Source organism: Sturnus vulgaris, chromosome Z (genome assembly GCF_052056855.1).
Source record: "Sturnus vulgaris isolate bStuVul1 chromosome Z, bStuVul1.hap1, whole genome shotgun sequence".
Taxonomy (NCBI): Eukaryota; Metazoa; Chordata; class Aves; order Passeriformes; family Sturnidae; genus Sturnus; species Sturnus vulgaris.
The window spans coordinates 3,488,912-3,513,537 of record NC_142283.1 but is presented as its reverse complement, the minus strand read 5'-3'; the positions used below and the strand labels follow the sequence as shown (position 1 = coordinate 3,513,537).

At 40.1% G+C, this 24,626-nt stretch overlaps 1 protein-coding gene across 2 annotated transcripts; it reads left to right on the top strand.

Annotated features, from left to right (window-relative positions):
• Positions 1-1,179: 1,179 nt before the first annotated feature.
• Positions 1,180-23,696, top strand: PRRC1 (proline rich coiled-coil 1). Of its 2 annotated transcripts, none has more exons than XM_088157086.1 (9): positions 1,180-1,319; positions 7,342-7,455; positions 9,904-10,293; positions 11,469-11,626; positions 13,785-13,887; positions 16,897-17,060; positions 18,446-18,549; positions 20,151-20,253; positions 22,180-23,696. In XM_088157086.1, exons 2-9 carry the CDS (start codon positions 7,362-7,364, stop codon positions 22,387-22,389), a joined length of 1,326 nt encoding a protein of 441 aa, XP_088013212.1. In that variant the 5' UTR covers positions 1,180-1,319; positions 7,342-7,361; the 3' UTR covers positions 22,390-23,696. The 2 variants fall into 2 exon arrangements, with proteins under 2 accessions (XP_088013212.1, XP_014747389.1); XM_014891903.2 differs by lacking the exon at positions 1,180-1,319 and adding an exon at positions 1,406-1,714.
• Positions 23,697-24,626: the final 930 nt, after the last annotated feature.

The following is a 24,626-nucleotide window of genomic DNA, read 5'->3' as shown; positions in this document are numbered from 1 at the left end:
GAGAGCCCTGGCTGTTGACCAAACCCATTCCATAACAGTAGGAACTAGCTGTAATAATTTATTTTTTCCCAGTTATTTAACTGTTCTTATTTCAGCCCATGGAGTTTCCTTTCCTCTTTTCCTCTTTACCTGCATGGAACTCAGTTGCCAGCTGGGGTTAAGCCATGAGGGCAAAAATAACATTTCGTGCATTTCCCATGCTATTTCAAGATCTCCCGTAGGCAAATGAAAAACTACTTCTGTGTTCTTCAGTCTGGATTTTAGAGTCTCAGTGCAAGAATTACTATTTGAACACATACTGAATAAAATTTTTGTTGTTAATATACTTGAAAAGCCAATGTATTTAGAGTATTTTCCTCCGTTTTGATTTTATCCTAACTTCACTTCAGTATGAACTTGCAGATTGTCTCAGCAGAAAGTATGAATACAACGAAATCTTCCCTCCTGAGATCTGCATGTCCATGTCCAATTATCTAAGTTCTGGGTAGATCAGGATGAGGACAAATTTGATGTGGAACACATTTGATTGTTGTGTTTAAAATCTTGGATACAGCAGAAACCCGTGAGATTTGTTACGCTTTTAAGTGGCCTGAATTAATAATGCCTACCGTATTTAAAGCCTGAAGTTCATACTGATTCCTCTGAAGTCAGCTATTAACTCGGCACAGCCTTCTATTAAAAATGTGACACGTTGCTAGGGGAGAGCTACCCGGCAGCGCTGAGGCCACACTTCGAGTGCTGCGACCACTTCTGGGCCCCTCAGGACAGGGAATTGAGGCCCAGAAAAGGGAAACGGAGCTCGGCAAGGCTCTCAAGCACCACGGGTAGCTGAGGGAGCTGGTCACAGGCTGCACTTCCATAGGCTGAGAGGCCTTTCCCAACCTAATTCACTCCCTGAATAGAAATCACTTCAACCGAGACGTACTTCAGATCTCCACAAATAGAGATCTACACAGGGTGCCCGAACGGCTTCTTAAGGCAGTCGTCTAAAAGCTGAGTTTTAAAGGCACGACGTAATTCAACCCCTCAGTCCCCAGAACCGCTACCCCACGCAGGCAACGTGGCACTTCTGGGAGCCCGCCTGCGCCGCCGCCTTTTATATATATACGGAGCGAACCAAGCTGAGGACGGGGGTGCAACTCCCCCCCCCGAAGGACCGTTGGACCCGGCTGTGAGAGACGTGGCATGGCGCGGCGGCGGCTCCGCGGAGGATGCTGGGAGTTGTAGTCCGAGGCGGCACCGGCCACGGCCTCCTTTCGTGTATCTCTGGGACGGGAAAGACCGGGAAGACACAGCACAGGACGAGGGCATCGGGCTCGGTGAGGGCGCTTTTGGCGGAGGAAGGAGGCGCCGCGTTGTGACCCGTCGTGCCCGGCGGCGGGGAGGAGCGGCCGGAGGGCTGGGCCGGGCGGTGCCGGGGCCCGGGCGGCTGCGGGACGTGCGCGGCTCGCTCCTCGTGTTCTGACCCGGCTCGTCCTTGCGGGGCTGCGGCGGCTCCTGCGCTCCGAGTGCTGCCAGCGCCCGGCTCTGAGGCTCGCTGTGAGCTGAGGCTCAGGGAGCAGAATTCCCGCTGCGATTTATCCCGGTGCTTCGCTTGGTTCCGTCCTGCTCCTGCCTCCGGCCGGGTTTCCTGCTGCGGGGAGAGCCCGGCTTGTTCGCAGCCTCGGGGCGCCGAATTCCAGCCCTGCCGCGACGAATTCGAGTGCTGGTCCTGGTAAAATGCCTGAGGTTTCAGCCTCACCTTCGGGAATCTGTTAATGCCAGATAAAAATGGTGCTTCAGGAGGTTTATTGCTTTGTTGTAGTGTCTCTGGAGGCATAATTTGCTCTTTGTTTGATTGATTTGGTTTTTCACCAAAAAAAAAACAAACAAACATTACTTCTTTGGGCGAACACCTCTGAAACCGCTGGAGCTGTTGCATCACATCCTGTGCTATCCATACCCTGGAAAAACGATGGGAGCAGGTCTTTGGGATGGGCCGGGTCTGGCTGTTTCTTTGGTGGGGTTATTCCATGGCATTGCTGGATGGTATTCCGCAGTTCTGGATCAGCAGTTCTCCTCCTGCGGCCATCACCTGCGTGTGGGGTTTCGGGAGGGTTTTGTGACACTGAAATACTTGATAGCAAAGCGGGGGGGAGTGGGGTGTGGTCTGCTGCAAATGCTGAGCGTTGGCAATGGCATGAAAGTGTGTGGAATGAAATAATTGGAATTCTGATGGTTCTGATAAGGTCAGGCAGTCTATGGGAAAACGGAGCTTGCTTGGTTTGTGGTGTCTGTGGGCTGTGTCTGCACTGGTGATAAGGGAAGGCCACCAGCCCTTGCTGTCATGCCTGATGTTTCATGTCCTGATCTGTGTTAGGTCTTTTGCACAGTAGTGAGAAGTTTTCTTTGGTGTTGCTTTTGGGTTTGTTTTTTTTTAAGGTGAAATGGTTATGCATGTGGTTAACGTAATTTATGCAATGAATCACAGAATGGTTTGGGTTGGAAGGGGCCTTAAAGATAATTTTATTCTCCCTCATGCCATGGGCAGGTACACCTTCCACTGTCCCAGGTTGCTCCAAGCTCCAATGTCCAGTCTGGCCTGGGACACTTCCAGGGATCCAGGGGCAGCCACAGCTGCTCTGGCCACCTTGTATCAGGGCATTCCCACCTTCACAGTCAAGAATTTTGTCCTAATATCTGCCCTGAACCGACTCCCTTTTAGTTTGAGTATTTTTCGCTATCTGCTGTTAATTCAGTACATCAGATTCTGCGTTAAGCTATACCACAAAACACATAAACTAGCGCATTGCACAGTTATTTCATCTGTGGATTTTCTAGCTCATGCCACATCTTTGAAGTGCCCATGTTACCTTGGAAGAAGCACAACTTAAAGAGAGCCCCAAAATAAAAAGTGCACAGTACTATTTACCCGTGCAGTCTGCTTCATTATGAATGGGAGGAAAGTTGACTTAGTTTCAGTTTCCTACTCTAAAGCCTTTATCACGAAAAGTTTACCTGCCAGCTCCAGTCAAGGGATAGCCTCACACACAGGTGTGTTGTTGGAGGTATGACATCAGTGAAGAGCCCAAAGTCTCAGAAAACAGGTATAGGAGAGTTCTGGGGCTTGGTTTGTTGCTGGCTTTTGTGTTGTTTTTTTTCCCCTCTTCTGTTGTTTTTTACCTCTCTTTAAGACTTTGGACTTTGGAACAAGTCATTCAACACCAGGTGATTAAACTGATGATCTCTCTGTGCACTTTCTTTGGCTTCATTGAGATTTCGTGTGTCCTTTGGGACCTGCCTGCGTTTTCCAGACCAGAGACTGAAGGAAGTTCTATCCCTTAGTGCTCTCACTTTCTAAAGTGGGGGAAAAAAACCATGAGAGGCTTTTCAGATGAAAGTTTTAAATCAATTCAGTTCTGGTTTGGTTTCATTTTTTGGAGTGTTGATATTTGCTTGGTGTTAGCTGCACCTTGTTTTGAACATTTGTCAGCGTGTGCTTAGCCACGAGCAGTGTCTGCAGCATGTCAAAACTTAATTAAAAGTTATGCCTCCTGTGATTAAAGTAGAAAAGTTTAGTGGCATTTCAGCTTAGTGTTCCAGAATAGTAGTTATGTTTCATTTTAGGCTCTATTTAGAGATCAGTTTCCCCGCTTAGTGTGCTTAAATATATTGTGGTTTCTTTTTGTGGGTTTCTGAGTTTTTTTTGGTTTTTGTTTGTTTGGGGTTTTTGCTTTTTTTTTTATTAGCAGGAGTACCTACTGAAATAGAAGAAGGGATCAATTAAAGATGATTGAATATACACCTTATTATAAACTCTGCAGTATAGCTGATGCTAGATAATGTTTTTTTTAACCACATGACATTTGGTAATCTGCATTTGTGGGTAATCTTATCATTAGCTGTGAATTTCTGTATTTTAGAGTAATAACCTGAGGAATGCTTTTGAAGTGTGGTTAAATCGTTAAGATTATTGCAAAATATTAGCACAAATGTAATTACTTTATATTAAACTGAAGTGAGAAGATAAATAATGTGCAAGGTAAACCTTCTAGTCTCTAAATCAAATTATTCACTTCCTGCTTTAGCTTGTGCTTTTAGCACAAGGCCTGTTAAAAATTTCAGTCAGAGTTTTAGCTGGTTTTCTGTTCAGTGTACACAGCCTAATTCCCTGGTTTGGGAATTAGGTTAATGGCTGAGATTTGGTGTCAGGTTAACGGATGAGGTTCAGCTGCTGATAATCAGTAGAAATAGTTCTACAGACAGACTTTGTGGGTGTACTGCCTTTTCTTCGTGTAATATGAGGATTTAGCATCATCCCTTTAGTGTCTTCATTGTACTGAAACTGAGTTTTTGTTAACAAAATAATTGATCAAAGAAAATTCACGTTTCTTCTTCCTAAAGGATTTATTTTAAAGGATGACTGATCACTGGAAATACATTTGTTCTGTATTTCTCTTTTCCATAGCCTTTCTTTTTTATTTCCGTGTAGAAAACAAACCATGATTTTCTCCTAGCAAGACGTGGCACTATCAAATTTACCCGTTTCTTGTCACAAATCACTAGATGGCAGTACTGATTTTCACCTAATTCTGTGTGCTTCGCTTTCCCCGTCAGTTTAGTGAACCCAAATGTTCGAGTTTGCAAGAAGGCACAGAAGTCACTTACTTAAGAAGTTAGACTGAGCTTCCAGGTGCTCCCTTTTGCAAATTGGGATTTTGCGGCTTGGATTGTGAAGAGTCTTTGCTACAACTTTCGGGTTTTTTCTCAAATCACTGAAAAGACAGCTCAGTCATTGTAGGCTGATGCTACTGGGAAGCTTTTTCCCTGCATCTCCCCTAAGGGAAGCTGGGAACCCTCACTGGAATCTTTGCTGAGGACTGAACACTGCTAATGGGTCTTTTGGGTCCTTTTTTTCATGGATTTCTGCTTCCACCCCATTCCTCACATACAGCTGGTTTTGGGTAGGTTAGTTATGTTCATTAATATTCTGTAGGATCATTTGGATAATCTGTGGTGCTGGATTATTTCGACAATGTGAGCTATTAGCTTCAAGTTACACATTGTACTTTGTGCTTTCCTTTTCCTATTCCCATGTCTGGTCTTTACCCTTAGTTTTTTTTATTAAATCACTTTTTTCATAATGCAGTACCTGCAAAGCACAACTCGATCATGTTGAAAAATCAGTGTACAGAAAGCTGTTGTTTGTGCAGGCTCCATATTAGTTAAGACATCGTTTAAGTCAGTTCCATATGGGATTTTTTATCGTATTTCAGCAACTGACATGATTTTTTGCACATTTGGGATTACTATTTCTGTTTTTAATCTTTCTTATTGCTAAGTTAATAGCAAAAAGCAGCTACAGAGTTATTTCTGTTTCGACTAATTCCTGACTTTCCAGGTGTCAGGTGGCTTTTTGGGGGGTTGTCCCTTCTCCCTCCCCCCAGCACCACCACTGTAACACATTCCTTAAACTTCCAAAGGTTTTGGAGGGCTGCTGTGTGGAACTTTACCTGTCATTCTGCACGGCCACAGAATTTATTTTAAGCAGCAAGCACCTCTCAGCAGCTTTTAATCATGGCATTAGGTGAAATCAAGCAGCAGATTGGAAGAGCCTCGAAAAAATGTTTCTAGGTTTTGGTCAGTGATCACTTTAATTGCACGATGGAAAATTCTTTTATGCTTTGCCGTGTATAAGTGGAAGAAGAATAACTTGGGAAATATCTCTGTGCAGAGGAATGTAAACTCCTGTAGAGTGATTAAAAGACAAAAATCTTAAATTGCAAATTCCTGGCCTTAGTAAAGTTTAATGGAAGTGTCTGCATTTCTTTTTTGTGGGATGATGAGATGTCCTTTGCAAGGACAGTCTGTTCCCTACTAGGCAATTAGTGGCCCTTTCATCCCATCTGAAGAGAAGCCTTTAAGTGAATTAGAGATGCTCAGAACCCAAAATTCATCTGTCATAAGAATTTTTTGAAGAGTGCTGAACTTAAGCCATATTTACTTGCTTTCCATGGCTGGGCTGAAGCATTTAATCCTGAATCACTTAATGCAAATCATGCTAATTTATCAGAGGGTCTATGGCTTCTCCTGTGTGATTTTGATGCTTTCATTTGTTTTTGAAACTCTTTAGTGCACTTGTCAAGACTGATACTGATGTCCTGCTGTCTGGATTTTTCAGTTTGATATTCATAGTAATTTTTCCTTTACATTAAACTGTGAGTTTAATATATATATACCTTTGAAACAACAATGAGAGAATGAGGAATTTTTACTTTTGTTTTTTAAGCAGGGAAAAGTCCCTGTATTTTTGTAAGTGGAGCTCTTTTTTAAATACATGTGAGTATTTTTATTCAACATATTGACTAAGCCTTTTCCTCTCTGAATTCTGAAAGGGAATAAGCTGGCAGTCCTCAGTACCCAATGATGTAATGGATGTAGTGGAAAATGTTTTGAGCCCATCTATTTTATATATATATATATATATATAATTATTTTCTACAAGAGTTTTATTTCAGTAAAAGTTCCTTAAGGACTGCTATCTCAGGGAGTGGTACAGGCAGTTTACCAGACTTGTGAGGAAGCAGGACTTTGTAAGCTGCTGCTGCACTGAAGCATGAAGATCCCTCGTGTTCAGGAAAATCTTGATTTTTCCACTTTTCTCCTTCTCAGACCTTTTACATTAATTCAATATTGTTAAATAAGCTTACAAGGGGAATTTTTTTAGAAGTAGTACATTTTAAAGGTTTATTCAAATATGTCAAAGTATTCTTCTGGCCTTCAAAATAAAAACCAAAGCCTTCAATTACTTGGACTTCTGTTAGCATCACCAAAGAAGTGTGGTGTATGGGTTTTACAGGGATTGGCTATACTGGAAAACCTGGTGTAAATTTATTTCATTATAGTTTTGATCACGCTGGAAGTACCAGATCCTGGTTTGCATTACTGCAGCTCAACAATGCAGCAGAACTGTACCCTGTAGTTAAGTTTTTCTTGCAGTGGGATATGGGCTTTATGATGTGTAATTCCTCTTCTATTATTACTCTTCTAAGTACCACCAGTATATTTTAGAAGCAGTAGCTGGGCAGGCACAGTAAGGTTTTTAGAGTCTTGGAGTTTGAGGCATTATCACAGTGCTAAAAATAAAGGGAAGGTACAGTAGAAGGGGGACACACTGGATAATTTTGTACTTATTTTGAGATGTCAGTGGTTTTCTCTTCCCCCCCCCCCCAGTCGACATTTGAATTATCTGCTTTGTTCAGGAATGTAAATGACTGTTGTGGCCTTTGCATTCTAATTTAAAATCTTTTCCCTTGTTTCTCAAGATGCACCTTATAGATATATATTTTTTTTTCCTCACAGTTTTTTATAGCTGAAGGAAGATGATGGAAGAGAGTGGCATAGAGACAACTCCCCCTGGCACACCCCCTCCAAGCACAGCAGGGGAGGCTGCTGCTGCTACACCCATCACATTAGGTACAGAAACCTTTATTCATGTCTTTTGAAGCCCTACAAAACCAGTTGCAATCAGCATAATTGCATTTCTCTTCTCAGGGCTAATTGGAAGGATTTAAATTGTTTCTTAATCGTGGAAGTGGGCTCCTTATCTGTGATCCATCTGATACCACACAGATTTTTAAAGCTTCTTTTATCCTTGAAACTGTTTTAGGAAGTGATGTAGACGCACTTGTATTTTTTAAAGATGCAGGGCTGGGGAAATAATAACCTTCCACTGCGGTCCACAGTTAGATGAGCAGCACAGAAGGGAGTTAAAACAGATTTACAGTCCTCTAGGGGATAGTGGTAAGCCTGAATAATCACTTGTGGTTTTGATACTGATAGAATTCCAGAATTCTACCATTATTATACTGTATTATTGGAAATGTGACCTGTAATGGAGCAGTTGCTTTAATCTGGAGTAGGCTTGCAGAGATGTTATGAAATGTGCATGAAATGGACTCACTGCCTCATTCATATGCAAGCAAAGAAACCAGAGCCAGAAGTGCACCAAGTACTACAGGATGTCTTCAATAAACATTCTTAATTTTATAAGAATGGTCTTTTAAAAGTACACTTTTTGGCAGTATTTTCTACTTAGATAGGGAGTGATCATGAAAGATTTTATTTTTTTTTTTATGGCACAGAGGTTTGCTGGCCACTAGTGGCAAGGTCTGTTAAAAGAGTTGTTGAAATTAACGTGGACATGAACTTTTGTAGCAAAAAGTCCCAGATTTCATGATGCTTTCTGTGCTGACAAGAGGCTGTCAGCAGTGCACTACTTAGCTGATATTTAAAAAACAAAAAATGTAGTCATAATTTGTCCCATCCAGGTAAAGGTGACATTTCAACAAGGAGTGATACAGGAAGTACTTTTGTAAGAAAGTCATGTTTTTGAGAAACCATTTCCAAAACTGATATTTGGAAACAACTTCCATCATTATTCATTCCTGCAGCCAAAACCAATGCAAGTGTTGCACAAAAACTGTCAGATCTGTAGACATCCACTTGAAAAGAGAATTTTGGCCTATATAAACATCTTCCAAACAGTTTCTGTGGGATTTGAATACACTCACTAAAAATACAAAAAATGCAGCACGTTCCTCTTGCAAGGGCAATTGATGGACATCAGGGAAGATGAAAATTTGCCAGCTAAATTTCAAGGGAAACTTTTGCATAGTTTTATGAGTGGGAATGGAAAATTAATAGGATGGTACAGCAGGCACAGCCAACGAGACAATTCCTCCATGTGGATCTCTGTGAGATGTTTTTTTCAGACCTTAAACCCAAGCATCAGGATAGTCTGAATGTAGAATCAGACCTTTAAATTCCTGCATCTTGGAATACATAATTTTAAAAAATTACGTGTTAAAACCAAGATGTAAAAATTACTGAGGTTTCTTCAGTTGCACAGTTCACCCTAAAAAGTTATTATCAGTGATTGTATTATACAGTATGTTAACCATTATGAATGAACTGTATTATTATATTGATAGGGTTTTATCAAGAAAATTTCTAGTATAAACAGAAGATATTTTGTACTCTTAAGAAGTATTTTTTTCATGTGTCTTTATCTCGTAATTTTAAAATTTTTGTTGTGTATGTTTTGCAGTATACATAACATACTGGTACAGTGGTGCATGTAAACAAAACATAAATAAATTTGATATGGGGGAATGGATGCTCAATTTTTTTTTACTGATGGGTGTGTGTGACCAAGTTTAGGGACCATGGCATTTGTGTGATTTGCGTATAATTTGACTGTGGTGTTTAGGCTGAGGCCAGTGAGATGCTTAAGCTGGTTTAGCATGTTACTGCCATCAGAAATAGCAATTTCTGTTTTTCTGACCTAATTTGGTTATAGACAGGAAAATTGGCTTATCCAAGAACCAGCTGAAACAGGGAAAGCAGAGAAGTTAGGGAGATGAGTGCCAGAGAAGCGAGGGCTGCCTTAGGTTCAGTCCATTTTACAGTGCCACACCTCTGAAACAACTGAAAAAACTCCCAGGTACTGGGAGTGTGTGTTTTATTCCTAAAGTGTGCTTTTTTCCTGAGACAAGCACTTCCTGCAGCATCAGCTGATGCAGCAGTCACTCAGGAATAGCAGAGCTGGGTAGACATTTCAGAGTTTACAGGTTTCAGCTGCTGTAAACTCAGGAGTCAAATATTGACTTGTCTTTTTAAGCAAATGACTGTTAGGGTCATGCAAGAAGAGATGTGTCTTACAGGATGCTGTCACCAAGGACTAAGTGCCATTGGTGCTGTGTGAAAAGCAGAAATTTCAAATTCACTTTGAATGGGAAAAAACCCTGACTGGTTCAAAAATTACTTGTGAAATGTCTGAACGATTATATAACTGAATCTCTGAGATTAAAACTTCCAAAAATTTTTTTTTCTCTCTTTTTCCCCCCCCTCTTATTTTTGTAGCTTTGTCCAGCCCCCTTGCCACACCAAGCATGCCATCTTCTCCTGCCTACTCGCCACCCTTGCCAGCTGGAGTGTCCCCAGTTCCTCCTCCCATGGTGACCTCGGCCTCTCTTCCACTTGTGCCTTCTGCAACCGTTTCTGCGATTGCACCACCCCAAAGCCCTGTCCCACCTCCTGCTGCCACTGCAGCTTTCAGCAGCCCCGTGTCCCAGTTCTCTGCTCCCCCTCCTCCACTGAGCTCTGCTGCTGGCCCTGGTCTTCCTGCACCTCCCACCGGCCCCCCCATTTCAGGGTTTTCCATGTCTTCCACCTATGATATCACCAGAGGTCACGCTGGCCGAGCACCTCAGAGCCCACTGATGCCTTCATTTTCTGCACCTCCAGTCACAGGTAATTCTTTGTTTATTTGCTTTCCTGTTCGTGGGACAGGATGGAGGCTCTCCTGGGTGGCTTATTATTCTTCTGGTTATACTTAATTTATGAGTTGTACTCAGAATAAGGGATAATACACTTCATGTAGTTCTACTTAGAAGAAAGGATAATAGCCTTTGGAATACACTCATGGTTCAGGACAGAGTCCACTTAAAGTTCTGGTGGCATTCAGGTTCACAGGAAAATCTTTGTTTCAGAATTTTTATTTTTGTTACCTTACACATCAAAGCCCAGCTGGACAGCTTTCCTTTAGCTCAGAGAGCCACCTTCAACCATTATATTTCTCCAGAATGCCAATCACAGGCTGTAAACTAAAAATTTTAGTGTTTCATTCTGAAAATCTCTTAACAAGCTGTCTGTCACATGATACCAGCTTCTGTTTTCTTGTTTCCAGCCACAAAATTGTATTGGGATATCTAAAAGTACATACCTTCCATGCAGGCAGTTGCTGTGGTTGCTGAGCTGATGTCATTTTCAGCTTTTGGGTTGGAAACTTGGCTCTTCAGCTGCCGCTGGACCAAGCTTTTATTATTCCTGGTGATACCTCTTTTAAGTAGTCTGTATTAGGAAATTGTCTTGAAAGAGTTATCAGTTATCCAGCCTAAAATAAAAATAAACCTCAGTTAAAGCTAGTGTTGGAAAATCTGTAAAAGTAAGCTTGAGTAATGGGGCAAAGGGTCTGACTTTATTTTTCTACTGTTTTAGGGTTTTTTTGTTTTCGTTTAAAATATGTCAAATACTGATTTCCAGCACCTAGTGTTAGAAAATTTACTTTTCCTATTATATGAGAGCATTCCTGTATTCGTGTTCAGAGACTTACCCTTCTCTTTAGTTTTTTATTATGAAAGTTTAAATACCATAAAAAGAGCAGCTTTTAAATTAGTGTGATAAGAAAAAGAATAATTGTTTAACTTTGTACATAATGTGCAGGCAGTCTCAGTTCTGTTAGCAGATATGGTTACATTCCTTAGATCTGCTAGCCCTTAACAAACAGAATTGTTCTTGGGCCTTCAAGAAGTGAGGTGAATTAGCCTGGAATTGTTCTATTCTTCCTGCTATTTTCTTGTAAAATAATTGCATGTTGTTTTAATATAGCAAATTAAACACCTGTGTTTTATCTTTCCCTCTTACAGGTGTTTTGGCAGATCCCATTACTCAACAAGCAACTTTCTCATCATCTTTGTCTCCTGGGACTGGTTCTGCAATCACTTTTCCTGAGGAGCATGAAGATCCCAGAGTATCTACAGCCCAGAGTGGAGCACCTGCTGGAGGACTCTGGGGATTTATAAAGGTATGGGGTTTGTGTGCTACCTTCATGAGGAATTACCACTTGGTAGTGACTGTAGGAAGACATAATTTATTTTTTACAGTCTCATGTGCAAAGCTGGCTGTTTTTAATAGTGGCGTTTGCCGAAACTGTGCTTCTGCTTTTGATCTGCATAGAAGAGAATAGACTGTACAAATGTAGCAGTTCTAGGCTAATTTTTATTCCTGTGACAGGAGCTTGTGGTAGAACCTGTTACATTTGGGTATCTTCTTAAGCCAGGTTAAATTCTAGAACCCTCTAAGACCTGAAAGAAATTTTTTACTTCACAAAGACAGTATGCAGAAAAAGATAAGTCTGTTTTACCTTTTGTTTTGCGTATCTCATTTATAACTTCCTAAATAACTGAGTTTGCTTCCTGTGGGATGCAAGTCATGCTTTTTCTATACCGATCAAGTTATATTTTGTCTTTTTTCAAGGACAGACAAACATCATGTTTTTTCAATCACAAAGAAAGGGTATTTTGTTAAGATTAGTCTGCTACAAGGTATTGAATATATAGTACAGAACAAATCCTCCTTGTCATGCCATCTTATCAGACAGAGGAAATCAGCAGCAACATCAACGAGTAGAATTTCATTAACCTGCCACCTTTCTGTAAGAGATGCTGCATTTAAGTAGCATCATGAAGATTGTGGCAAAAGGATCTGAGGGCTGTACATCAGCAGTGAGCTGTCTTCAAGGGCAGCACCACATTCTGTCCCATCTCACACTGAATGTGAAGGAAGAATTAAGAAGATTATTGTGCTAGTGCACTTGAAGAATTTTGGTTTCCAATCCCTTTTAAGCATGAAAACCTGGCAGAAAAAAGTTGTGTGTGACATGGAAGACTGAGCTCTCCATTGCTCCAGTGATACAGTCTTAAAGTGGAAGATTAATTCTCCATCAATACAGTGAGAGCAGAGTGGTTGTGCTGCCATTTGTGGGGAGAAATGTCTTCTCTTGATCATAAAACCACATTTTCCTTCTTCATTTAAGTAACAATGTTTTCCTTTCAGTCCTTGTATTCCTCCTAATATTTGCAGTAGGTGGCAGTGTTCTAGAAGGAACATTTTACTTGTAACTTGATTCTGTAGCCTTCTTAGAGTACCAGAGCTTTCAATTGCAAATTAATTGAAAAGCCAGTCTCATCCACATTTTAGTGCTGCCACTAGGATCCAGAAGGTGTCCTGTTTCTGTTTATGGACCAGGTCTGTATTACTGACTCCAGGAATAAAGATTTTGGTTGAGGCATCAAGCATTCCATGTGCTCTGTGTATTCACTAACCACTCCTTGAGAATTTCTTCAGTGAAAGAAAGAGGAATCATTAATTATACTGAAGCCATCAAGTTTGTGATATATGTAAGCCCAAATCAGAGTCTCTGCTTTTTAAAGATAAGCCAGTATCTGGGACATGTGATGGGAATTTTTACAGAAATGCATCCTGAATTTCCTGTTGAAGAGCTCATGCAGTAGCTGCCACAGTTACCTTTGTCTCTCTCGTTGAAGTAATTTTATACCCTTTCTCCTCTGGTGTTGTTAAGAAATCACACATCTTGCTTCCAGATTTCCTTCAAGCTCAGTGAGATGGGAAACTACGACAATCCAAAATTGACAAATTAGTGGTCTGGAATCGAATGGGACTGTTTCTGTTTCCTCAATCATTCAAAGATGCCTGAGCAGTCCCATTGCGGTTCCAAGACTGATTTCCACATAATTGTTGCAGTCATTTCATGTTTTGGATTGGTATAAAAATGTGGATTATTTCACCCTATTTGTGCTAGGCAGATGAGCACATAAAGGCATCTTCCACAGGTAGAAGCAGTCTCAGTGTTCAGGAGCCATCTGTATAGTGATTTTTATGTTAGTTAGGCAGCCAGGATGCTAAATGGAGAAGCACTGCCTGGCTTTGCAAGACGATGGGGCTGTTTCTGTGTTAATGAGGAGGGTAATATTTAAACTTGAGGCTGTAATAGAAAAGCCATGCACTGATAGTCATATCCTGAAGTGTTTGTGCTGAGTAATACACAGCAGATGTTACAGAGCAGCTTAATTTTTATGTTATTTTTTTTAACATTTTTTAACTTCTTGAGGAGGAAAAATTAAAACAGAAGATAATATGGAAATGTATTTGCTTAAATCTAGGGTGTAGCTGAGAATCCCACAGTGAAGTCTGTTCTTGATAAAACCAGACATTCAGTGGAGACCATGATCACAACGCTGGATCCTGGCATGGTTCCATATATCAGTAAGTGTTTGTGATAAACCATCAGGTATTGCCTGTAAATGCTAGAGAAGCTATTGCAATAGCACACTGCTTCTACACTTGAAGTGTAAAAGCGTTTCAGTCACAGCTTGAAAATTAATAGGAAAGAAAAGCTTTGTGCTACTCACCATTTTTATTTTATTGGAGGACACTACATGTTATATGTTAATGTTGACCTGAGAGTAAAATAAGGAAGCAAAAGGCACCATTTGTCCAGAGTGGTGGTTTAGTTTTGGCTTTTTTGGCATGTTTTTCTTTTTTTTTCTAGTAGTCTGATAAGCAGCTCTCCATCTTAGGTGTGCCAGTACTGACCTTGTTCTGTCTGTGAAAAAAGCTGGTCAGGAAACAGCTAAGACTGAGGAGAACCCATTAAAATGATTTTTTTACTATTTTGTTTTCCTGAGATGGTTATTTTTCAGCTGAACGTAATAGGTGACCCCGCTAACTACTGCTGCACTTTTGTACTAGTGCAGAGAACAGGGGAAGATGACATAATTATTGAGTAGTATTAATTGTCTTACATTTAAGGGAACATTTCCCAGCAGCTGTCTAGTTAGGAGATATTGGGAATAAAACCAGTGAGGCCAGCCAGCAATGCATTCTAAAGGTATTTGAGAAGAGTAACAGGATGCAGTGCAAAGCTACAGCAAATGTTGATTTATGCACAATTTGGCAAAGTGTGTTTAAGGTTTCTATTGCCATCATGACTGAATAGTAATTCTGTTTTTAGAAACAGGATCTGTTGTATCCTGGATAGTTTGACCCAGTGTTTATTGACAGAACAACTTTATCTGGAGGAGGAAGTAATTCTAATAAAATGCTTTGTTTGCAGGATTTAGTTAAGTAAACTAAGTCAATGGTTACCTCAAAGCTCTCTAAATTCCTGTTGGAAGGGGAAGCATCTGTATACATCTTGGCCGTTTATGTACTGCATTGGTTTTGTAGTTGCAGGTTGTGAAAATGGGTCAGAGGTTTGTAAACTTAGCCTGTACTTCCTTGTAGAAATGCATTCTACAAAAACCGTGTCCTCAGCAATAGCCCCACTTCTCCCTGCTCTCCCTCCATTTACTGCAATGCCAAAGAAATTTCTTGTTCCTCGTGCCAGAACCTGAAATCACCAAAAGTTCTGGATGAGGTGGTTGAAATATTTTTGTTTTTCCTCATCTGAGCAATATTTCTGTAATCTCTTTCTTCATTGGCACATTGTGAAAATGTCATCTGAGCTGCCCTCCTGGAACAGACAATTTCTATCTAGACAGGAAACAGTCACCTCATAAGCATAAACAAAAGTGCTTTTACAACAAAACAGGGAATCTTAAATTAAATATGGAACTGTCATTTCAGTTTATAATGCACAAGATACGTTGAAATTTCACATTCGGGTGTCAGAGCTTAACTTGATAAAACAGTTCTGCCCCTGAATTTACCAGGGTGCATCTAGCTCTGACATTTTCGGTTTCTATTTGACTTGATTTTGTCACAAATGGTTTCTTTTAACCCATGTAATATCTTGGTTTCAGTTCTGTCGTATCTCTGATGAAAAAAGATAGGCTTTTGATATTTGATCTGTAATACAAAACAAAATGCAAACAAACATGAGGCACAGTTGCCGTTCTTAGAATTGTTAGGCAGTAATTTACCAGATATGTTATGGATTAGCTTTTATCTTCATTAAAAGCTCTTCAACAGTATTTCTATTCCTGAGCAGTCAGGCAAGGCTAACTTCAGTAAAAGCCTGCAGTCAATTTTAAGCACTTGTTTAAATCTGTTAAATTGATTTCTATTAAGAAGGAATCAATGAAAAAAGATACTGTCAATTATTTTTAGTCCAGTAGTTGCATTGCACAGCATTTAAAACAATTGCTCCAAGTTCAGTAATCTGTACATATAATTTCATTCAGCAAAGCAATTGATAAATAAAACGATAAAAAATTACCCTAAACCCCCCAAATAATAGGTTTTACTACTGTTCTAGCCTATCTGGTGATTAGTCATAAAAATGAGATGATTTCTGTAACGAGGTCTGCTGAGTAATATGAGCCAGAAAGTTACTTGGTCTTTTCATTAAATTTAAGCTTTGGGTTTGCCCTTAGCAGTGGGGGAACTTTTCCTGAATCAGGATAAATACTGCAAACTCTGTAAGCTCCTGTGGTAGATGCAGTTTATTTAGCAGCTTTCTCTGTCATATTCCACTTTTGAAAAAAGATTCAGCAGCTCTTGAGAAAGCTTCTCACAGCAGGGATGGGTTTTATGATGTGTTTCTGCACAATAAAAGTGATCCAGCTGTGACAGACAGATGTGAGGTGTGATTGAGTCTTCTTTAGTAGTTTTAGATTTAATTAATGAATTGTTTTGTTTCATTCTGAAAAAGTTTAGTGAAAGCTCCTGCTTCTTCTTGGAGATATAACCCTATGAAAAATGCTTAGAACTGTGTACAAGCTTTTTGGTTCCATAGATACTTAATATCTAAAAAGAGCAGTAAAATTACACTGAACTTCACATTCTAAGGAGAACTAAAAAGTAATGAGAGACTGTCTTTTAAATCTTGTAATTTGGCAGCTGTTCACTGGATTTTATGTCCTGCATCAGTGTTTTTGATCCCATTTGTAAGAGTTTGCAATATTCCTTGCTGCTACACAGAACACCAAAACATCCTTGGAAATAGAAGTTTTGAGTTATTTTCCTAAATCTCTGTGAATTGTCATGTTGAATGAGTGGTATGGGGGTTTTTTTTGGGTGCTAAACCTAAAAATAGGTCAGTTCCTGCTGCTTGTCTTTTATCCTTGTATGCCTTAGTTATTAGTCTGAATTTAAATTCCTAACTTAGATGACTTCTGCTTCATGGAAGAACTATTGTCCGGTGCATGAGAAAGAAAAAAGCAGCTGAAGAAGGTGTAGAACTGTGTTTGAACTATCCATGAGTGGGAAGGGGGAATATTCCATGCGTGGATGTTATTTTTTTACAGATCACTTGACGAAATTATTTTGCAGGAACCGGGGGAGAGCTGGACATAGTGGTTACTTCTAATAAAGAGGTGAAAGTTGCAGCAATTCGGGATGCCTTTCAAGAAGTGTTTGGGATGGCTGTTGTGACTGGAGAGGCTGCACAGTCCAACATTGCACCACAGCCTGTGGGCTATGCTGCAGGCTTAAAAGTAAGTTGATACATAGAGCAAAGAGGTGGTCACCCAGAAGGATCTCATTTTCTGTAAAGTGAAGTTTCTAGGATAGGTAAATGTTTTCTGTGGTGGTGGTTTGTTTTTTTTTTTGAGTTTTTTGTTTTATTTTGTTTTTTCTTTTTTGTTTGTTTGTTGGGTTGTGGTTTTTTGGTTTTTTTTGGGGGGGGGTTTTGTTGCTTTTTGTTGTTGTTGGTTTTGTTATTTTGGGGGTTAAGGGGTCTGGGGTTTTTTGTCTTTTTTTCCTCAGTTTGGATCACTGCATCAGTTTAAAGCTCTCTGTTTGAAATATTTTTGAAGTTTTCTGCAAACACATTCTCAGTGAGTGAAAAGTATTTATGTCAGTGTATGATGCCATTTATGTCAATTTCCTCATGCTGTCACTGATTGCCATCACATCTTGCAGACATTGTGCTCTCATTGTGGTTTCAAAGTCTATTAGGCATTTTCTTGAATAGTCTGTTACCAGCACATCATGTTGGAAATGTTAGAAATTAAAAGAGATTCTCCAAGACAAGTTCTCCCCACTGATTCTGTAGATCAAAGACAGTTTGATCAACACTTGGTCTTCCTGAATAGATTTGTGTTCTCTTTGAAAAACAAGAATTCACTGTGCAGCTTTGCACAGTGCTGTGCCACCCCAGAGGAAGGGTTTGCAAATGTTGTTTCAGCAGTTCTGGCCAATAACTGAAAATCCTGAAAACAGCTGTTTCATATTCTGTTTACTACATGTAAGCAAAATTCATGGGAAGCCTTTACCCCTAACTGTTGTGGCAGTGTTTGCAGAGGAGCAAAGCCTGTCCTCACAGCAGTGTATTATCTGATGCAATTTTATACTGACATAAAGCAATAATGTGCATGTTCCTTTACTTGTTTAACTCCTGCAGTGTATTGTGTATTTCTGTTACAACTTCAGAGTGATAGCAGTTTTCAGGAGAATAATTCATATGTGTTAGTTGGATATGTACCACAAAAACAGGATTCTTTCCCTTGCTTTTACAAAGTTGGTCCTAAAGCTCTTAAAGACTCTAAACACAAGAAGTCTTAAGTTGTGAAAATGTCAAAGTAACACAAATACACACTGATGCTCAGGTTAGGAATTCTTGTCACAGGTTAGGAATTCTTTGCATGCTACCCTCGGTTTTTTTCTTGGAATGTCAGAAACCCAAAAATATTTAATTAGCTTTATCATGGATGTTGTTACTATTTGGGATTTCCGGCCATTTGTTTGTTTGGGTTGTTGGTTTTTTTTCCTATTGAGTCATTTCGAAAAGCGTGTTCTTGAGTTCTTTTGGGACTGATGTGCAAGCCTTGCACTAAGCTGTGGTTCAGAGTTTTACCTGACAGCTTGTGTTGCCACTCAGGGAGCCCAGGAGAGGATAGATAGCCTGCGCCGGACAGGGGTCATCCACGAGAAGCAGCCTGCTGTGTCCGTGGAAAACTTCATTGAGGAGCTGCTTCCTGACAAGTGAGAGCCTTGAATTTATTCCAGGGGGCTGGGGACACGTTGGGAATATTCCTTGTTGACTCAGAGTCCGTAAGGAGCAGGAGAGGAGAGGATTAAGCAGAGGAGAGGATTTGTCTGAAGTATTTTGGCAGGCTTGGTGATATTGTTCAGCTTTTTGTCCAGGCATCTTGAGTATCAAAACATCCTTGGCAGGTTTTTGTAGATTCACAATGTAAAAACACAGTGAAGTGACTTGAACTGAAAAAGTTAAGGAGCCGTAAAATTTGGGATTTGGCTAATAGTATGTGCACTGCTGTGTGCATCCTCCTTTCACTCTCCGAAATTGTATCAGAAGAGATATTGGGAGATATTCTGGCAGTTAGAATAATATGATTTTATCAAACAATGTGAGGGTTTTTTGCGTTTCACTGAGAATGTACTTACTGCATCTAGCTTGCACTGCACAGGCATAAAAATGGTGTTTCAGAATGCATTGCAACTTGATTTTGTAACGTGTTGTTTGACAGGCAATTCTTGAAGCAGCTGTATAATTAAATTCCAAGACATTAGGGACAATGCTGGGTTTTTCTTAATGCAAATTTCAGTTGTTTTCTTCTACTGTTTACCATGCTTGTGCCTGTCCAAAGGAGAGGAATTTCTAGTAATCACCCACCACTAGCAATAATGTATGTCATAGTTACTCCTCTGTGAAAAGACAATAAAACATCTAAATCAGACTAGATGGAAATAAATACTAAGCAAAAATTAAAATTCTCCCTACTTCTATTTACTTCAGAAAATTCCTCATTCATAGTGCACTAAAAATACTAAACATAAAAACAGAGCAAAAGGAGAGTGTGTGTCAAAAATAAAAGCACATCACATGCATAAAAATGCAAACATTAGAAGACAAGAAAATATCAGTAACTTCATTATTAACTGGAAGCAAGTTATATTTAACCATGAGGCTTTCTCAGCAGTGTTTAATAGTTGCCAGTCAAAGCATTCCAGTGCTCTGTTCCCTGCCTCAAAGATGATGGAAGTGCTTCTTCCTTCCTGTCTGGCTCCACTAAACTCTTAACACAAAGCTTATGTGGCCCAGACAGGCAGAAATGTTTCTGTGAATAAATCATTTAAATGATTGCTACAGCATTAGACTTCCCAAATAAATCTTCTGAATGTAGAACATGGATGATAAATAGACAGTTTTCTTTAAAATTGTTAGGGAAGGTTATTTTAATAAGAAATGTTCTTTGAAAGATGGAATGAAAACTATGGCAGAATAACTGTGGCCAAGGGATTGTCTGCCCACACACCCACCCCTCCAGTTTTCTTTTTTCCTTTGATTTGTAAGCTTCATGTACTTTGTATTTCCATGTATTTTATGTATTTTACATACATACCCATGCAGTGTTATTAGATAGATAGACAGCTAGAAGAAAAGTGACACATGCAAATTTCACTTGTAAAGTACCACAATGCTTTGATGAGTTTCAATAATACGTTATTACTACAGCTGTAATAGAGCTTGTAAAATGTTCATAATTCAGCTTTTAGCATGTTGGTCTTCAACAGAGTGATGCTCAATACTCAGAAGTAAAACAATTTGTACATCACTGCAGGTGGTTTGACATTGGATGTCTGATTATTGAGGATCCAATTCATGGAATTCACCTGGAAGCATTCACCCAAGCAACGCCAGTGCCTTTACAATATGTTCAGCAGGTGAGTTTTCAGTTTTCTCACCAATTAACAGCTGAGACATAAGAGTGAAGTTTTCATTTTAGTAGTGATGTCAGTTCTTACTGGAAGTTACTAGTCTTAAATGTTTTCTTTTATGAAATGAGGATACAAATATCTTTGCATCATGTTTATGAATTAATCTTTAGACATTTATAGTAAAGCTTTTCTTAGTCAAGAGTCTTACTCTGCAATACCTGTCACTTTGGAGCACAAGTTTTACTCTCCTATTTAAGAAGAAGAAATTCTAACCAAGCAGGCAGCATGCTGTACTCTCTGAAAACTCGTTCCTAAAAACAAGATTCCCATTTTCCATATTAATGCTGGGACTTAAGTCCCCTATGAACACACAGAGAACACACCAAAAAGACAATGCTGATTTCAAGTGTGCTATTCTGACACGGATGTAACATTCTGAAATCTAAAGATTTCAATCTTGGAAATACCATGGTTTGTTCAGCTGGAAATAAGAGGATGAACTGCACTAGTGTACAGTTCTGAAATACCACCAAAAGTAGTTTTTCATGAGGTGGTTTATTTTTGTTTGGGCACAGACTGGGAATTACTCCAGTCACTGCATGTTGCTTGACAGCCAATATGAGTCATGCTTTAGTTAACTCTGGCCTGAAAATTCTTTTAAAATACATGTTTCCCTGAAGAATTTATAACAAAACAGTTTGGGATTTGATCCTCAGATGTTGGTTTGGGGGAGCAAATAGTAACTTCGGGGCTTTTTTCAGTAGCACCAGTTTCTGTAAAGTGAACATTTGTGGGATTGGTTTTAGTTCTTATTTTCCTGAGTTCTTGCAGCTTTGAAAAGTTGATGATGAGTGGCAAAAGGAGAAATATGGCTCTGGAGAAAGACAGGAAAAAATGCTTAAAGGCCTCTTGCCAACCCAAACTATTCTGCAGAATCTAAAAAACTTATATATGTTGTTATTGTTGCAAGACAGTAGTTTTAGGAAGGCTGGAACACACTGATGAACTTGATCTGCTGTTCATGCACGGGACATAGACTAACCCAAGTTAAAATCTGTATGAGGAAGGATGCCCAGGATGAGCATCATGCCAGAGCAATGCTGTGATACTTCCCCCAGTATTCCCCTTCTGGTTTCAGTTGCAGACCAGGGGAAGGGCTACAGATGTCATTTATCTTGACTTCTATAAAGTCTTGGACATGGTCCCCCAGTCTGAATGGGAGATGGAGTCGATGAGTGGACTGTTCACTGGATAAGGAATTGCTGGGGTGATCGTGGTCAACAGCTCAGTGTCCTGATGGACATCAGTGAGCAGTGGTGTCCCTCAGGGGGACCATGTTTGGACCAGTGTGGTTTAATATCTTCATTAATGACACAGATTATTAATGAGGGATCGAGGTACCCTCAGCAGGTTTTCAGGTGACACGGAGCTGAGAGTGCAGTGACATCCCCAACGGGTGGGGCCATCCAGAAGGACATGGACAAGATTGAGAAATGGATACATGGGAATATCATGGGGTTTAACAAGGCCAGGTGCTGGTGCTGCCCCTGGATCAGAGCAGCCGCAGGATCAATCCAGGCTGGGGATGAATGGATATTGTATAAATACGTATTTTTATTGATTGCATCTGTTGGCTGTTTTTTAGAAAACAGCACTGTTTCCTGGTAATGGCTGTATGTCTTCACTGTGTTAAGTATCCTGTTTTAATTTATACTCTTCAGATGTTGCTTGGATCCTGACACATAGAAATCCAAAAAAATGGCTAGGCACATTACAGGGCAGGCTGAAATTTGATTCTCACACCCATAGGTGCCACATAGGTCTGTCGATACAAGAATGATTCCTTGCAAAAGTTGGTCAAAGCAGAAGACAGAGGCAAATCTACTAATTACAAACCCTTTCAGTAATCACCTCTCAAACTTTTACACGCAGGCTAAGAGCCTCACCCCTCAGGACTACAGCCTGAGGTGGTCAGGCCTGCTGGTGACGGTGGGCGAGGTGCTGGAGAAGAGCATGCTGAACGTGAGCAGGACGGACTGGCACGCCGTGTTCACGGGCATGTCCCGCCGGCAGATGATCTACAGCGCGGCCAAGGCCCTGGCAGGGATGTACAAACAGCAGCTGCCACCCAGGACCGTGTGACAGCAGCGACACCCTCCCTCCAGGAATGCTGGCTTTCATTCTAGGATCGAAGTGAAAGCCGTGTGTTCCCATTCTCAGCAGCACAGATTTGTAATTTCAACTCTAAACCGCTTCTACTTCTTGAGAAGTGAAGGTGATTTCCAGGAGTGGAAGTGAGCAATTGCAGTTTTTAGTTAATGTGTGATTTCCAGTAGGATTCATAAAACAAACATGTGTTTATGACTGGTACAGGCAGCACTGCAGTTTTTTAAGTGGAATGTGCTGTGGTGTAACACCTTACCAGGCATTTGCTGAGATAATTAGTATTCTTTCTAAAGGGGATATTTGTGTAGCTATTTCTATTATATTAGTAATATAAACATATTGACAGCATAACATGTATGTTCTATATGCATTTCAATCCAGAGAGACTACGGTTCTGAATTACATGTGTTTTTTGGGGCATGTGTTTAGGGGATACTTAACACCTCCTTGGGCTGGTGTCTGTATGAGTTCTCAGGAGCGATGCCAAGTAGTCTCTACAGCACATAACAGTGAGCTGCTGAAGAAGAGCACAAATCCATGCCCTGTTAGGTGAAGTCGTTGCTAAATAATTCTGAATTCTCATTTTCTATGCTGCATATTTCTGCTTTTTATGGAACAGTAATTGAATTCGTGGCCAGCTGAAGAACCACAGAAAAAATTTTAAGTCGCTTCAGTGGGTCTTAGATCAGGTACTGCACTCCCCACATGAAATCATCTCAGCAGTTTCAATAACATAATTTACTCCAGTGCTTCCAGACTTCATCTGTTATATGTAATGATGTAATTTTTTCTGTGTAGTTACAGTTGTCAGTAATCTGATTATGGAAAACGGTGATGTGTGTATCACTTGCTTTGCTATTCTGAGTTTTCTAAACACTTTTAAGTCTAAAAGATTTCGTGATGTCATGAGCTTACTGTTTCTCATATAAGTTTTCAGTGATGTCTGATTTTTTTTATCCTCCATCCATGTTCACACAATCTTCAAACTTTACTTAGAAATATGGTAGTAATTGTGAAGAAAATATTTTGGTAATAATACTTTTTTAAGAAACAAAGAATAAACCAATACTTTTTGTTTGCCTTAAAGAAGCAGTTTTTCAGCTTATATTGCTCAGCCTTTACCTTTCTCAGATGCTTTCAAAGAACATTTTGTATACAATATAGTGTTAAGCCAGCTCATATTTGTACCCAGTGAAAGCCTGTCTATTTCCAAGTAATATATTTGGCCTTAATTGGCTTACTCTGTAAAACAGTTGAATAAATGTTTTCCCTAGAGATCTGCATTTATTTTAAAGGCTTGGTTTTTATTACAGATGGTGAACATCTTTATTGAAGTTGTATTTGCACGGTTAGTTTGCAGATTTGTCACATCCTAAACAAGCCAACAGTCCAGCTCCCAGTCTTGAGGTCCCTCATTGTGACTGTTTCTTTCTGCATTAAACCAACAGGGGTGGTACAGGGAGTTCTCTTTGACACTGCAGTAAAGGCATCTCTGCATTTATTGTAATTCCAGTTTGCAATGTATACTAAGTTGAATGCTGCTGTTTTATCCCCTGCTTTACAGCATCCTTGATGCAAAAGAGGAGGACGTGAAGTCATCAGTAGGTTTTGGTGCCCTGGCATGACTTAAAATTTAAACTGAAGAGGAGCGACCCTTTTCTTTCTCCCTTTCCTGGCCCTGGCCTTCATTTTTTAAGAGGTGGGAGAAGTATAGGAAGACAATGTGGTCTAGTGAAAAGGTTTTTCTCTGGCTCAGTGAAGGTCTTGTGATATATTTTTGACAGCTCCTAGAAGAATTAAAATGGGGTAGCTTTGCAGCTGCCAATTACTTCCTTCCCTCTGAGGAGCATTATTTGCTTGTATTGAAAAATAACATCCTCAGATGAACATCACGAGCTCAGCTTCTTCCCTGAGAGGCCAAGGAAAAGAAAAATGTCTGGACTGTGATCTGGGAGACTAGAAATTCAGAAATTACTTCCTGAATGGAGGCCTTGCTCAGGGTCTGAGTTACGTGGATGGATTCTGAACCCTGCTATGGTGGCAGTTCAGCTTTCTACCACCCCTAGGGTTGTGTTGGGGCAATAAGAGAGCAAGCTCAGCGAGGGCGTTAAATTTACATACAGATCAATACAGAAAAGCAGAGAGACTTTGGACATGTAACTTTTACAACTCTCAACTGCCACATCACGGCAGGGGGTGACTTGTAGGTGCAG